The following is a 17236-nucleotide window of genomic DNA, read 5'->3' as shown; positions in this document are numbered from 1 at the left end:
AATTAAAATGTATATCGTTTTCCAACAGATTCCATCTGTCATTGGAGATAATATTATAGAATTTTAATATTTAATTGGCTTGAATGAATCCATATATAAAATGAAATAAAATAAAGACTCACAGGGTAAATCCTCTGGAAATGACTTCAGTCTCTTGAATGAGTCGCAGAGCTTTTCTCACAAGATTAGTAAAAGCGCGGCTATTTGCCACTGTCTCTTCCAGCTGGAGTCTGTATTTTCTCAGGGACATTTGCAGCTTGGCTATCCTCCATGTGCCTAGAGCTCTTATGATCACATAGACAAACAGAACTAGTCCCCACACCAGCCAGAATGATCCATTCCACCATGAAGGAAGTATAATCAATGCACTGACAAAGGCAAGCAGCAGAGACACATCCCTGCAAACAAAGGAATAGACAAAGTGACATCTACTACCAATTCCTGAGATTAACCAACTGAGGAAAGTCATGAGACTCTCAACTACAATGCTGTTTACATTTAGTTACATGGACTTTTATGTGGGTTTTTAAGAGAACTATAAACAGCAACAAGATCACTAAATGGAAGATTTAGGTGATATGTAGGGAATTAGTCCATAAAGCTATGATATATTTTCTTAATTTAAAACAGCCAGTGGAAAAATAATGCACCAATTTGAAAGGTCAATCTTTCAAACATATGACTTACCAAAAAAAAAAAAGATTGCTCAGCATTAAAAGCAAGGGTGGATGGGAAATGTACAGTCTGCACTTCCAGGTTCAAGAGGACAGTGGTAAAGGGCATGATTCTTTTAGGTAAGCAAACGTTCTAAGTAATGACAGTTTTATTTTTCCAGATTCTGACTCATTTAACCTGGACACCACACACTACGAAGTTCTAACAAGCCTTTAAAAAGCTGGCTGTGACAATCTTTTTAGGCAGCCCTAAAGCTTTTCAAATTACCAGGAACAATAGAAGCTAAAGCCTCATTTGAGCTATGTTCAAAAGCAAATTTTTCTTTTGAAAGTTTTGACAGAAAAATTGGTCTATTAGAAAACAGAATGTGGGCCTTTGTATTTAATCTGTAATTCTGCGAAGCTATAAGCTTTCCAAGCTTCAAATAACTTCATACCTATTTATTAGGGCTGACTGGGAAACAGACTTCCAGTTCATCAATTATTTATTTATTTATTTTTTTATTTTTAGTTTTTGGAAAAAAATTGCCTTGAATCATGACAAAATACAAAAACTTGAAAATTTTGCCTTACTGGAATTCTGCAATATTTCAATTGGGGAATGCCAATTGAACATTTCAAAACACTTCAGGTATTTCTGAAACAAAATATGCTGTCTGGGCTCCCAGGAAACCTAGAAGCCCTGATTCTACAGCAGTCCACCAGGCAGCTACTGAAGAGCTGACAGCTTAGAAGCCATGGCTCTGCAGCAGCTCACCTCATGCTGGGGAACCTGGGAGCCAGGAGCCTGTGCTGCTGTAAACTGCAGAGGCAGTAAGCTGGCAGGAAATCAGGTAGAATCGCACCTAAATTCACGTTTCTGTGGAACATTTTAATTTTGACTAATCAGCATTTTCTGATGGAAAAATGTTCCACTGGAAAATTTCCAACCAGCTCCAGTATTTACAGATTAATGAATCCGATACCTTCTTCCTTCAACACCATTCATAAGCCACTTGCATTTTCACATAACACCTGCAATATGGTACTCTGCATAGCTTCAATGTGTTTGACCCCCCACTCTTACAAGACTGGAAGGCAAACCCAAAAAGATACGAATACAGAGATCCACAATAAGAAGACCAATTTCAATAAGTAGTATAGTACATAATTCTTTCACGCTATTTACTGATTTTAGAAGCAGCCCAGGGTTAAAGAAAGCATTGTGTAGGGTGTAAAAACATTCTGGATAGGAAATTAATTTTAAGAGGACAGAGTCATAGGCTTAAAGGGCAGGCAACTTTTATAAACAGGGCCTGTACACTAGTGTGAAATTCATTATCCTTCTGTAACTTCCCTGTTATATCTAATAGACTTCCTGCTGCCCTGTTTTGCAATGAAGTACTTCTCACTGATGACTACATCACTAGCAGCATGAATTATGTAAATGTAATGAACTCAGTAGTATGATCCAGTCTACGAAACTTCTCATACATTTCACATCTCCTAGTTCTACTCACCACTTTTACCATATGGCAGAAAATTCTCCAGACCTGCCTCTGTCACTTCATGTTTGAGACACATTAGAAGTGGAATACAAATTTATCTTTTTAAATTTCAAATAAAGACAAAAGTTTGGCCTGAAGAAAACCAAAACAGGAATGCTAAAGGGTCCAACAAATTGTTTAAAAATACCAAAAAAGTAAAATTAATACTACAAACTTTTCAACTCAGAAGTGGAAAATCCAGTCTCCAGGTCAGTGTGCTTACACTAGACATGTACCAAAGCCATCAGAAAATCACTTTAGAAGTTCAAGAACTAACCAACCACTTTATTTAATAAAATATGTCAAAACATCCATAAGTGCCCATCATGTGTTCTGGGAGCCCATCCCATAAATTAAAATATACAATGTAATATAAAGGACTACACGTAACTATTCACCAGCCTTCAACCCACCCTCTCTTCAAAAGCCTGAGGGAAAAATGGGCTTTTCAATGTGCCCAGGAAGTTAAAAAATCTGGCCCTGGCAGACCAAAGGGGAGTCAAATAACCTAAAACAAAGACTTTAGAGGAGAAAAGACACACTTTTTTGTAAAGTCTCTTATGCAAAGAGCATGCTGATAGTTTCCCCATCAGTATATCTAAATGGTCACAGGCATAGGCGTTTTCTGGACAGTACCAAATATTAGGCGTTGCTAGGGAGCGTAGCGTTGGAAGGTGTCCATTTTTTTGTTGCTTGGACTGCCCTGCAGACAGGATACTGGGGTCAAGTAGCTCAATCAGTTCCACATCCTCATGTAGCAGAACTTCCTGTTGCAGGATGGTATAGAGAGAGTCCAGTCGAAACCCAACATCCTTAACATGAATGAGTGAAAAAAAAAAAAAAAACAGGGCATGAGTAGAGATTAAGTTGTTAAAAAATAATAAAACTTTATTGTTTATAGTTCTGTAGATGTCAGCATTTTAGACATGCGACAATTGGCTACACCACCTCTCTCAAATGTGTTTCATTCTAAAACTTCTTCTGCCATCTCATCTTTAAAGATGCTTTCATTGAACTCACAACCTGGTCCTAAATGAGGACAATGTGGCTGAACTGGAAACATGCTACATGTTGTATGAATATATTTCCACAGGAATGAGTGTAGGCACTAGAATTTACCAGAAGAATGGAAGTCAAACTGCAACCTGAAAAGTCTGTTGTGTTCCAATGAATCTAGCTTTTTTCCATAGCATCTTTCCTTAGCAAACAAAAAGACGTTAAGATAGAGACATTGCAAATCAGTCAGTTACAAAAATTGGCTGTGGACCAGTTGACAAAGACCAGGTCAGTTGGCTGGAATTAGAATCCCCACCTGCAGTGGGATTCTCCAGGAGAGAGCCACAAGACCTTTCCAAAGGGAGCTGTGACTCCACAAATGAAACAGCATGGGATCCTGTGGACCTTTGACTTACCAAACCTAACAGGAACTTTGGGTGGTACCAATGATTTTAATGCCATCACAAACATTTGCACTTCCCCTTCTTCAACTAGAACATTTAAAGAAAAAATCTCTGCTGCTATATTACCTACCAAAGTAGCTCTCTGAAGTCTTAAATCAGATACTGAAGCAAACCGTAACTCTAAAACATCAAAAGTTTTCCAATGAAGAGAGTGTTCAAACAGACCACAATGAAAATTTACTATCAGCATGTGGTCTGAAGCAAGATGCAAGTGTAAAAAGAGAAAATACTTCTCTTCTGCAGCGTCTTCAGTCAGAAGCCGTTAACAGACCTCAAGGAGTTTGCCGTTTCATTGCCAAAATATTTTTAGTTTTCAATCCAACTGGCACTATTAAAGTCAAAATAAGTATTTCTCATTGACTCAGTGGAGTAATCTACTATGAAGATAGTAGGAAAATAGCTATCTGAAGGCCCTAATTCTTTAAAATAAAATAACAATAAATTAAGGAAACTCGGTATTCTCTTATACCCTCCTGCATTCAGTTTTTACTGGAGAAGACTTGATTAAGGAAGCCACAGAGCAGACTATGTGCTGAAGTGAATTCAAGAACACTTCTCTTGAGTCTACAAAAAACAACAAGGAGTCCGGTAGCACCTTAAAGACTAACAGATTTATTTGGGCATAAGCTTTCGTGGGTAAAAAAACCACTTCTTCAGATTCATGGAATGAAAATTACAGATGCAGGCATTATATTAGTGATTCTCAAACTTTTGTATTGGTGACCCCTTTCACATAGCAAGCCTGTGTGTGTGACCCCCCTTAGAAATTAAAAACACTTTTTTACATATTTAACACCATAATAAATGCTGGAGGCAAAGCAGGGTTTGGGGTGGAGGATGCCAGCTGGCGACCCCCCCATGTAATAACCTCGTGACCCCCTGAGGGGTCCCAACCCCAAGTTTGAGAACCTCTGCATTATATAATGACACATGATGAGAAGGGAGTTACCTCACAAGTGGAGAACCAGTGTTGACAGGGCCAATTCGATCAGGGTGGATGTAGTCCACTCCCAATAACAGATGAGGAGGTGTCAATTCCAGGAGAGGCAAAGCTGCTTTTGTAATGAGCCTGGTGAAAAAAATTTCCCTGGAACCTAACCCCCTCATTTACATTAATTCTTATGGGGAAATTGGATTTGCTTAATATCGTTTCGCTTAAAGTCGCATTTTTCAGGAACATAACTACAACGTTACGTGAGCCGTTCCTGTATGTCAACTCCCCATTGGTCAGTCTTGCTGACTGGCACTGAATGAGGCAAAATATAGATCAAGGAAAAGCGTATGAGACAGTGTATGGGGCACACAGGGACTGGGGGAAGGATATAAAAAAGTAATTACTTACCAATCTGTAGAGTAGATCATCTTTTTTCTTACATGGTGAAAAAGGAAATGAGCTTTTAAAGAGCTCAGCTAGTTTTGACAGGATGCCTTGCTAAAATGAACAGAAAACTGAAATTACAAATATAAAAGAAACAATAATTCATTTACTCCTGCTTCAGTTTCTCTTGATAAGTCAAATTCCAAGTACCTGAGACTTAGTTTTCCCTTACTCTATCTGGCCCAACTTCAGAGTATGCTAAGGGAATACCTGTTTCTGGTGACCTGAAAATTTTGCCAGTATACAAGAAGGTGAAATAAAGCTTTCATTAGCCCCTTCATTCCAGGTGCTATAAATGCTACATTGTTAAAGCAAGTGTAAATAGGATTAGCCCATAGGTCTGAGGGTTGTAGTTGCTGCCTAAGCATGAAGGATCCCCTCTCTCTTTGAGAATAAAAAAAGAACCAAGCAGGATTAAATGGTCTAAGGAACCCAAGGGGAAAAAAGGGACTGGGAACAAGGAGCTGCCTTTATCTATGCAGGTGCCACGACTAGAAGACAGGGATTGTGGCTGGCCTAGTGGACACAGATATTGAAGGTGATGAGACCCAGTGATGACAATTGCTGTAACTGTTCCAGAAGCTCCATGTTAGATTAGCACTAAGCATCATATACTCTTATCTCCATGCTATATCACATTCAACCTAAAACTGGGCTTTTAGCGTCATTTGTGAGTTGTAGACCTCTAATTAGGGACAGACTATGTCCTTTGAAATAACTACTGATCCAGGACAATAATCAAAAAGTATTTCTTTAAAATATGACCAAAAAAAGAAACCATGTCTTGCCTGACCCTGCAATTATTTAAAATGGAGTGAGATGCTTATAAACACATACTGTATACACCTCTACCTCGATATAACGCTGTCCTCAAGAGCCAGAAAATCTTACCACATTATAGGTGAAACCGCGTTATATTGAACTTGCTTTGATCCACTGGAGTGCTGAGTCCCGCTCCCCGCCCACCCCCACCCCCCGGAGCACTGTTTTACTGCGTTATATCCAAATTTGTGTTATATTAGGTCGCATTATATCGAGGTAATGGTGTATATGCTTTCCACATCTCTTTGTAGAGCTGGTAGAAGGTAGTTTTAAAAATATTTACATGCATTACATGAATTTCACGACCACACCTCTGAACCTTCAATCTGCTAATATGCAACACAAGCAACCAAATTATGTGACAAATGACTGAAATGTAGAATACTGTGTTTTGTTGCATATTGCATCGTAATTCATAGATAAGAATGGGTTTTTTAAATGTAAAACATGGTAATGGTATTTTCTCACTGTGTGAATTCAATAATTCATTTCTTAAACAAGAAAACTGGTTAAAACAAATTCCATTATGTACAATCTAAAGAGCCCCCAGATGGGTTGGCACCAGGATTGTGAGCTGTGGACCGTCAAGTGGACCACATGAGCTACAGAAATGTCTATGTCCTCTATGTGGAGCAGCCATTAGAAAGGAAAGCAACACAAACTTCTCCAGTGAATTACAGAACTAGTAGTAAAAAGCAGTAGAATGATTTTGGGGATCAGAATTCCTGGGTTGTTAATAGTATGGGGATGGGAGTGTAGTCTAATAGGCAGAGCCAGGATAGTCAAGCACATAAGATTTGACATTTGTTCTGAAAGGAAGTGTGACTGACTTGATGTGGCAACCCAGAGATGAAAAGCTTTAGCTATCCAGAGCCATTCAGTTCCATGGGACATTTTTTTAAAATAATAAAACCAACACATTGGTTGATGTGGAGAAATGGAAAACTTCTGATTTATTTTTATGAAAGAATATATGTGACTCAGTTTCCCCTCTCACTTTGTATTGTAGCCTGCTGGGGAATGAAGAGGTTAACTTCTTTCTTGAAGCAAGACATGCAAGGCAGTAACTATGGGAGTCAGGGCAGTCACTAAGCATAAATGAACTAGAAGGAACTAATAGCACTAGGGGGTAATTGCTGCAAACTTCTAGACAAGTAAACAAGTCTGCCAAAGTACCACGCCCTGGGAGAGATTGCACAGATCGGTTTTGACAGGAGTTAAGAGGCCCAGAAGACAAAGAACCAAGAAGTGAATAAAGTGGAGAGCCTGCTACAGAAGGGGGGTTCAGCCTCACTCAACCCAAGAACTGGCATAATTTAACCTAGAGGGCAAAACCCTACTGGAAGGGTTGGAAGGACTTTGAAACCTGCCATGGTCTCCAAGTGGAAGATGGGTCACAACTGGTAAGACAGGCATGCATATATGTTATTTCAGAGTAGCAGCCATGTTAGTCTGTATCCGCAAAAAAGAACAGGAGTACTTGTGGCACCTTAGAGACTAACAAATTTATTTGAGCATAAGCTTTCGTGGGCTACAGCCCACTTCATCGGATGCATAGAATGGAACACACAGAAAGAAGATATTTATACATACAGAGAACACGAAAAGGTGGGAGTAGCCATACCAACTGTAAGAGGCCAATCAATTGAGATGAGCTATCATCAGCAGGAGAGAGGAAAAAACCTTTGAAGTGATAATCGAGATGACCCATAGAAGGTGAGAGGGTATTTTAACATATTTTAACATGAGGAAATAGATTCAATTAGTGTAATGACCCAACCATTCCCAGTCTCTGTTCAAATCTAAGTTAATTCTATCTAATTTGCATATTAATTCAAGTTCAGCAGTCTCTCTTTGGAGTCTGTTTTTGAAGATTTTTTGTTGCAAAATTGCCACCTTCAGGTCTGTCACGGAGTGGTTAGAGAGATTGAAATGTTCTCCCACTGGTTTTTGAATGTTATGATTCCTGATGTCAGATTTGTGTCCATTTATTCTTTTACGTAGAGACTGTCCGGTTTGGCCAATGTATATGGCAGAGGGGCATTGCTGGCACATATCACGTTGGTAGATGTGCAGGTGAATGAGCCCCTGATGGCATGGCTGATGTGATTAGGTCCTATGATGGTGTCACTTGAATAGATCTGTGGACAGAGTTGGCATCGGGCTTTGTTGCAAGGATAGGTTCCTGGGTTAGTGTTTATGTTGTATGGTGTGCGGTTGCTGGTGAGTATTTGCTTCAGGTTGGGGGGCTGTCTGTAAGCGAGGACTGGTCCATCTCCCAAGATCTGTGAGAGTGAGGGATCATCTTTCAGGATAGGTTGTAGATCTTTGATGATGCGCTGGAGAGGTTTTAGTTGGGTGCTGAAGGTGATGACTAGTGGCATTCTGTTATTTTCTTTGTTGGGCCTGTCCTATTGTAGGTGACTTCTGGGTACTCTTCTGGCTCCGTCAATCTGTTTTTTCACTTCAGCAGGTGGCTATTGTTGTTTATCACTTTCTCTGTACTGCTTTTGTTCTAAAGAAATACTTTGCTTTATGAAGATGGGCCGGTCACTGGTTAACCCTGTCATCGTCCTTGGTAGATAATAGGACCACAAGTCCTGAAGTAACCTCAGGCTTGTCTACACTAACAACTTATGTCGTCACACCCCAAGTGATGCAGTTATACTGACCCAGCTTCTGGTGTAGCCAGCACAATGTTGATGGAAAAAACTTGACATAAGCTACTGTTTCTCAAGAAGGTGGAGCACTATGCTGACAGGAGAAGCCCTGTGCAGCAGCAGCCTTTTAAGTGTAGACAAGCCCTCAGACTTGCTAATATGATTACACTGAAAAGCGCAAGAAATTGCAGGGTAAATCCACAGTCTGGAGGGAAAGGAACCCCTCACCCCAAGCAAGGTGACAGCTAGACGCCCTCAAGGAGGTCAGAAAGGGATCACAGGTGCAGTTACCCCAGAACAGTGATACTTGGGTCCAACAGTGTAACCCAAACGATGCTTCCACGTATATATGCCATCTGTTTCTATGCCCAATTAGAGCTATAGAGCCATATCTGAGGGAAGTATTAGTGAGGTTAGGATGATATAATGGACCAACACATCAGATATCACAATGACAGTTCTTCTGGCTGTACAGTTATCATCCTATCCCAACAAGGGGAGCTATCTAATTAGACTATGAAAAAGTCCAAGGGAAGCATTCAAAATACTGTCATTTGAGGTACTGAAAACTAGAACAGGCAACATGCTAGAAATGTACTGTACAGAGCAATCCTACATTACCCAGGGAATGAAGTAATAATAAACTAATAGGTTTGTTCCAGCTCTAATTTCTATTATTACAGCTTGAAGTTCCTGTTGCCTATGAAGGTAGGAGAAGGGAATTCTGGTGACAAGCTAAAACTCTCTTTACCTACAGAACATTCTGAGGCTGCAGAGAGGCAGTGGCAGTAGACTGTCCATTTAGAAACACCACTGAAAGCAACAAGAAGTGTGTCACAAACTATAGCGCTACAAGAACTGTGTTATAAAGAGCTCCCTAGTCATATAACATGAAGCAATGCAAAGTAAAGCAAAATGCCCTCTTGGTAATGAGTAGAAGCAATGAGTGGGGTGTAAACAATGGCCCTTGAACTACATTTGACTGGTCAGATAGATACTTAATTTAGACGAGAACCTCTGCTCCCAGTGTACTGAAAGTACAGTACAGAAAAATTTATTTATTATTTCAAGATAAAGTTTTGTTTTAAGGACAATAAACTTTTTAAACTACTTTCATCTTCTGGAGTCTTCAGCTCTTGATTGCACACATTTAAATCAATACCAAGGACAGTTTTAATTAATGACCATTAAAGTCAGCAATAAAGCACTGCTACCAGCTAATATAATCTGTTGAGTTACAGACTAAACCAGCTTGGAGTGCTGTATAAGTTATCTTTTGGTTCATATTCCTCATTTTAATTTTAAAGAAAAATCTGAGCTTGCATAAATGCAAGACAGACAGGCCAAAGCTCGAAGATGCAAAACAAGACAACCCACTGTTTTGGGCTGTGAACCAGTGGTGTGCGGTAACACATTAAATTATTCAGATATCTTGGAATGATGTCTTATAGTCTTTATTCCCACTGGAAGTGTTACTGACAAGTAAAACAGTCTTCATCAACACACAAGTCAGGTCATGTTGCCTTTGATGACTCTTGAGTATTCTCCTTGCTACTTTAGAACAAAAATAAGTTAAATGGGCTCTTTGTGAAACATAAAGTAAAATATGTATCCCCCTATATTTTAACTTATGGCAAGGGCTATAGTCATGCTTTTATGTGCGTTCATTTAAATCCAAATAAATAAAATAGTTACTGTTTCCTTTTAGTATGGGATGAATTCAAGATGGCATTTATAGTATCTTACATTTATATAGCACTTTCATCCCAACACATTTCACAAAGTGAAACTACGGAGAGGTTACTTTTACCTACTATTAAAATATAATCACATCTGGGGTAAAATGTGATGTGGCAACTATTTAACAGCACTCAGAAACACACACAATAGTTTAAGAAAGGAAGTGGAGAAAAATACCCTACGCGATTTAAATTATGGAGGAAATTTAAGTAAGATGAAAGTCAAATGTAACTACCCAAATTGGAAGTAAGCCAGGAAACTGGGTCTAGAAACCCTTATTCTAACAAAGGCCTGGTCTACACTACAGAGTTAGTTCAATGTAAGACAGCTTTCGCTGACCTAACTCTGTAAGCATTTACACAAAATGTAGCTCCCACTTGTAACTATATAACTTGCCCAATACACCAACTTAATAACATCACCTCTGCGAGAGGTGTAACGCTTAAGTCGATGTAGTTAGGTCGACATAGTGTCAGTGTAGACACTGCATTGCTAACATCGACTGTTGCTGCCTTTCAGAAACTGTCCCATAATGGCAGTTAAATTGGTGCAAGCACGCCTGGTGAAGACATGCTTAGTGAGGTGTGGATATGTAAAACCAATTCAATTACTGCAGTGGCTGTTTGTCAACGTAACTTAGTTCAACATGGATTTTCGGATAATAGTCTTTCCTTCACCAATCACTCAGGTGGCAGCCTACAGGAAAATCAGCATTTTTGTCATCCTCCCTTGCCCCAGGAGCATAATTCTCTCCTTTTCCAGGCAGTTAGATTCCTACATCTAGCACAGGGGTCGGCAATCTTTCAGAAGTGGTGTGCCAAGTCTTCATTTATTCACTCTAATTTAAGGTTTCGCGTGCCAGCAATACATTTTAACATTTTTAGAAGGTCTCTTTCTACAAGTCTATAATATATAACTAAACTATTGTTGTATGTAAAGTAAATAAGGTTTTTAAAATGTTTAAGAAGCTTCATTTAAAATTAAATTAAAATGCAGACCGGTGGCAGTGTGAGTGCCACTGAAAATCAGCTTGCATGCCACCTTTGGCACACATGCCATAGGTTGCCTACCCCTGATCTAGCAGGACACACAGCCATACGGAGGAGAACAGAAGCAGATGCCGCTGCAAGAGATCCTGTAGCCTCTTGGAGGAAGAATCCAGCTCTTGGGAAAAAAAACACTATTTCTCCTGCCTGGGTGTTTTGGAGGAGTCATTTGGGACCTCACAGTTGTTCACCAATCCAGGTTCAAAAAGTTTACGTCCTCAATTGTTCATCTAGGTTTTTGGCAGCAATGAATTGCATTTAATGTTTTTCATTTGAAAGCCATGTAGCGACTTGCTTTTATGGTACTTACAAATCAAGGTTACTCTTTGGAACAGGATGGAAAAGAACAAGTGCATTGGTGTTCCTTCTGCAGATATACACAGTGAGCATCAATTACCAGGTCTTTCTATTCTGCATGCGAGTATATATATACGCATTAAAGTAGCACTCAACCAAGACCAGGGCCCAAGTGAGCTAAGCAATGTAGTCCCTGCTCCCAAGCGTTTACAATCTATATGCACTAGACAGATAAAGGGTAAGAACAAGGAAGTATTAATCCCATTTTAAAAATGGGGAACTGAGGCACAGAGAAATTAAATGATTTGCCCAGTCACAGAGAAGTCATGGGCAGTGGTGGGAATTGAACCCAGCTCTCAAGCAGCAGTCCAGTGTCTTAACCATAAGACCAATCTTCCCCTCATCACACACTAACAATAAGTCAGTTCCCTTCAGAGACGTCACTGAAATGGGAAGGAGAAGCAGAAATTAAAAGACAGAAATAGACTATCTGGCATTAGAGAGAGAACTGAAAAGCACCGAGGTTTCAAAGCCAATACTGATTACATCAATTCCAATTCACAATATCCTGTAACTCAAAATTAGCGTGTGGGTTTTTTCCCTCCCTTCCTCACACTCTCTCATTTGAAAACAGATGAGACAAAGAAGGCATAATTGTGGTTCTCATGAGTTGCTCAGGTGAGCTTGATGTACAGATATATTAAACACACACACTTTATGCCCTTAAGTTTCAAGAGAACCCAAGATCAATTGCCTCTGTTGTTGACAGCAACGAAGGAGGAGCTCCTAAGCCAGGGGTGGGCAAACTTTTTGGCCCAAGGGTCACATCTGGGAATGGAAATTGTATGCCGGGCCATGAATGCTCACGAAATTGGGGGTTGGGGTGCGGGAGGGGGTGAGGGCTCCAGCTCTGGGATGGGGCAGGGGGATTGGGGGTGCAGGAGGATATTCCAGGCTGTGACCGAGGGGTTTGGATGGCGTGAGGGGGGAATCAGGGCTGGGGCATGTGAGGGGTCAGGGGTGCAGGCTCCGGGCAGCACTTACCTCAAGCAGCTCCCAGAAGAAGCGGCATGTCCCCCCTCTGGCTCCTACGCAGAGGGGCAACCAGGGGCCTCTGCATGCTGCACCCACCCCAAGCGCTTCCCCTGCAGCTCCCATTGGCCGCGGTTCTAGGCCAATGGGAGCTGTGGGGGCGTCGGCAGTGTGTGGAGCCCCCGGTTGTCCCTATGCATAGGAGCTGGAGGGGGTACATGCAGGGCCGGCGAAACCCATTAGGCGACCTAGGCGGTCGCCTAGGATGCTACAATTTGTGGGGCGGCGACCGCGGCGGCATTTCAGGGCGGGACCTTCTGCCGCCTAGGGCGGCAGAAAAGCTGGCGACATTCCTGGGGACATGCCGCTGTTTCCGGGAGCCACGCGGAGCCATGGCATGCACAGAGTGGGGCAAACCCCCGACCCCGCTCCCTGGCTGGGGTGCTGGAGCAGGGCAAGCCCCAGATCCTGCTCCCCGGTGGGAACTCAATGGCTGGATTAAAATGTCTGAAGGGCTGGATGCAGCCCCTGGGCTGTAGTTTGCCCACCCCTGTCCTAAGCCAATAAAACGAGTAAACTGTTTCAGAAGAAATGAGAGATAGAAATAATACACTTCGGGGAAAATGGTAAATTATATACATAAACATGCAATCAGATTGCACAAATTTTCTGCCTTTCATAAGACCACGCATATAAGGGAAAGTAATGTAGCTAACTAGAACCAACCTGTGAACTACTTCACAACAATGTACAGGTATCAGCCAATCAGATATCACTTTTTATTGACCTAATTTCAATAAATAAGGGTTTTAATTAAAATAAATCTCATTGCACAAAAGCAGAAATAGGTCAGTTAACTGCAGGTGCATTCCAAATGCCAATAACTTGAAAGGGAAAACATCGCTTCTGTGAGATTTCTACAGGAACAAGTCAGTCATAGCTAGTGTCCTCAGTCTGACAGCTATGAAAACCAATGGAAATGGACATAATATATTTAGGAATCCTTTAATGTTGTGTTAACTTAAAGCAGCATTAGTCCCTAATTAGTGTCAGACTCTACTCCATGAGCACTGAAAGAAGCCAGCAGTGATTACTTCTAATTCATTAGCTAGCCAGATGAACATTTACCAGAAAACAGCTCACATATTAAATAATAATAATAAAAAAAGTAATGACACCTTAAAATTGAGAAACTAGGCATTCAAGCGTGAAGAAACTCCAAAAGCTAAGCTCACTCCCACAACAATAAATCTGCCACTTGTCCTTATACGCTCTGCAGCACATGGGACAGAAATTCCACACAAGATGCTTCAGTTTCTACTGGCACCAATGCTGAGTTCTATGACCAACTGGAAATGTTGTGACAACAGGATTGAGCAACACAAAGCTGCATTAACAGAATCAGGGTCTTTTATTTATTTATGTTTTTTTTATTATGGTAGTGCCATAGCGTGCTAGAATCTATCAACACATACGGACTTCCATAGGAACTAAGGACTACCACAAACTTCACTATCTTCTGCCTTAAGTGCAAGACACATTTCTTTGACTTTGCCTTCTCTAACAAACATATAGCAACCTGTGTGTATTATAAATTAAATTTCAAAACAAAATAATGTGTAAATCCCTTCCCCAGCCCTGGGAAAGGATGAGAAAACAAAGGCATTAACAGATGTTAGTCATGCTGCTTAATGCATCATTGGAAGGTATTCATATACTATAGTGATGACCATGGTATAAGAATCTATATAGACTAGAATAGACTTGATATCAATATGGCGTTATTAATTTACTTTCATAAGAGCCTGTTTTTGAATGCGTTTCCCAGACTGCTGCCCAACTTGCAGTTTGTCACAAGATCCACCACTGGTATGCCACAAAAAATCAGAGAGCCTCGCTGCAGAATGTAGGGTGGTATCATACTCTTTCTCTTTCCTGCTTCTAAGAAAGGATGTGGGTGAACTACCTATTCCACTTTTCACTAATGAGTGGGGTGTGGGAGCAGGAAAGCAGCAGTGGCCAGGAAGGGGACTGCAGGTTGGGGAAGCTGTTGTTGTGTGCAAAGGTGACTGAGCACTGGAGGAGGGTAGAAAGCAGCAGTGGACACGAGTGAGATGGCATCAGGTCATGGACATAAGCAAGTGAGTGCAATGCTGCAGCAAGCAGAGTGGGAAAGAATCAGGGATTTTTAAGTTACAGGGAATCGAGTCTGTGGAATCTAGTTCCAGCTTCTTACCTTAATCGTGTTGGGGGGCACCCCACCCTGCAGTGTTCTAGACAGAGAAGTCTGCATAGAGGCCTCTTTTTTCCTCCAGGCTCTGGCTTAGCACATAGCTGGAGCATGTCCATTGAAAACAGAACTCTCCACTGTAGAAGAGAAAGAGGCAGGCAGAAAATAACTGCACTGAGCATGCTCCAACTAGGTGCTAAAGAAAGGACAATATAACGACCGAATTTCCACAAAAATCATAATTTTTATGGCCAGTAGGGAGATTATTCCTGTAGCAGCTGCCCCAGAAGAAAAACCCTGTGGCCAACTCTACAACTGTGGCTTCATGGTTTCATAGAGCTGTGGTATACATTGTTAACAAACAATACATTAATGAAAGTGTACAATACTACATATGTACTGCATGCCCAAGTTAACATTGTGGAAACAAACTTAATTTTTGGAATATCCTAAATTCCAGGTCCTTGATTTGTCAAGCATAATCCAAATGTAAAACTCCCTCGAAAAATCTACTGATCATTTCCCTGTTTTTAAAGTGCAAAAAGTCTGAGTTGTTCAGCTCCTGGTGATTATTTGGTCTACAGGCTCGTGGAATCTATAACTTGGAGCTATTCAGCTTTATTCCTCCTGACCACTACCATTCTTAACTAGCTCCCCAAGCCAAATAAACTGCTTAAACTATTGCAGAGTGGCATAATCTTTGAGGCTGGAATTTTCAAAAAAGCTGATGGGAGTTCAGTGCCCAAATCTCATTGAAACTCCCTTACTCTCGTTTGAAAAACTTAGCTTCAAGCCATTGTAATATCAAAGAGCGGTTTAAGCGGTTTAAAGACTTAGAATGTCTTAAATTGCTTCAGATGCAGTAAAAGACATGGTGCTCTCTTGTACATAATCAAAAGGAGCCACTGCTGACAACAATAATTGATCCTCCCTGACCTATAGTCAGTTAGGCCTGAAAATGGTTTGGCCCCCAGTGTAGGGCAGCTAGGCCAAACCACTGAAATGTTCATTACAGAAAGTGTGCTAGACCCAAAGTGAATCATGCCCATAAGAAGAAGTTAGGAACACCAGTCACTGTTATTTCTCCATAAACTAGTATGGTTCTGGTGTCTCAGGGACAACTGTTATTTTACCTCTACTTTCCAGCAAGAAGTCCCACCTGTTGTATACTTGCTTCATATTAAGTGGTGTTTAGCAGCTCAACACATGAGCAAAGCTGGAAGCTTTTCAGGCTGTATTAATCCCGTATTAAATTACTATAAAAATATCTGGTAAATAATATAAAACTTACAGCTCTTTAAAAATTCGCTGTGAAAGTCTCCTGCCTCTCTAGAGCATTTAAATCCTGAAGGGCATTTCCTCAGCCTCAAACTATATCAGCAGAAAGGCAAAATAAGGAAGCTACTAGTTCTAATACCTTTTTATATAGCAAGAGTTTATATAATATCTGTGATTTTATATATATTTTTAATATAGCTTCAAGGCCAAGGTGAATGCTTACTTTCTGGGTGGAAAGGGTATCTTGTTGTCCCTCCTCTGCTGTGCATTGTTCTGTCTTCTGCGACACAGCTGAACATATTTCAAAATCTGTATGGCCCAAATCCTGCAAATACTGGTAAAGTGGAGAATTCTGAAAGAGAATTGAAAAAGAAAGACCAAATGGCCTCTTTAACACTTCTCAGAAAGAAAAGCCATGATTACATATCCACAAGTACGGTCAAGCCACACAATTGCCTGCAAAGTACAGTGGAGTCGCATCTTATGCGGGGGTGAGGTTCTAAAGTCAGCGCGTAAGGAAAAAAATCCTGTATAGTCAAAATTACCCTTGAAAATCCCTTAAATCGCCCATAAAATACAATATACTGTACATGGTTTTGTGTATACAACCCTGTACAGCAATATGTATAAATGTATAATGTATACAGTAATGTACAGCATATAATAAAGAGTACATATGCAAAATATAATTTTACAGTACTGTATTTTTAATTACAGGGGGTCGTCAGGGCTTGATGTCGACCCAGTAGACGGAGAGCAAGTCGTAGACAAAGTAGTTGGCTCTGGTTCAGCTCGAGAAGTTGATTGCTTAGGCTCATCTGCTGCTGGTTGTTTTTCCTTGGTGATCGGCAACTGTCGCTGTTGTGTCTTGAGCTGCTCCAATATTTCTTGATACAGTCTCAAATCGTCCGTAATACTATGTGTGATTTTGAGGCTTCGTTCTGTAGAGGGATCATATTCAGAAATTAAATCATTCAAGTGTTTCGCTGCTTGGAACACTTCAGCAAATTTATGAAGATTCCAACTTGCTGGCTCTTCCTGTTCGTCATCATCATCTTCGTCTTCTGTAGACGATTTTATCAGTTCCTCTAAT

The 17236-nt window shown here is 40.6% G+C and overlaps 1 protein-coding gene across 9 annotated transcripts in view; it reads right to left on the bottom strand.

Annotated features, from left to right (window-relative positions):
* The window catches only part of VEZT (vezatin, adherens junctions transmembrane protein), a 98173-nt gene that overhangs the window by 51421 nt on the left and 29516 nt on the right, over positions 1–17236 (bottom strand). For 4 of the 9 annotated variants that reach the window (XM_008178742.4, XM_005306492.5, XM_065577282.1 and 1 more), the window contains exons 2-5: positions 16367–16495; positions 5003–5092; positions 2837–3012; positions 123–398 (exon numbers count right to left, since the gene is read on the bottom strand). In XM_008178742.4, coding sequence (XP_008176964.2) covers positions 123–398; positions 2837–3012; positions 5003–5092; positions 16367–16495 — 671 coding nt within the window. Of the gene's footprint in view, positions 1–122; positions 399–2836; positions 3013–5002; positions 5093–14871; positions 15003–16366; positions 16496–17236 lie in introns of all 9 variants that reach the window. The other 5 variants (XM_005306493.4, XM_065577038.1, XM_042859808.2 and 2 more) reach the window with 2 other exon arrangements.

The sequence above is a fragment of the Chrysemys picta genome, chromosome 1 (genome assembly GCF_011386835.1).
Source record: "Chrysemys picta bellii isolate R12L10 chromosome 1, ASM1138683v2, whole genome shotgun sequence".
NCBI lineage: Eukaryota > Metazoa > Chordata > Testudines > Emydidae > Chrysemys > Chrysemys picta.
This window is presented reverse-complemented; position numbering and strand designations above follow the sequence as displayed.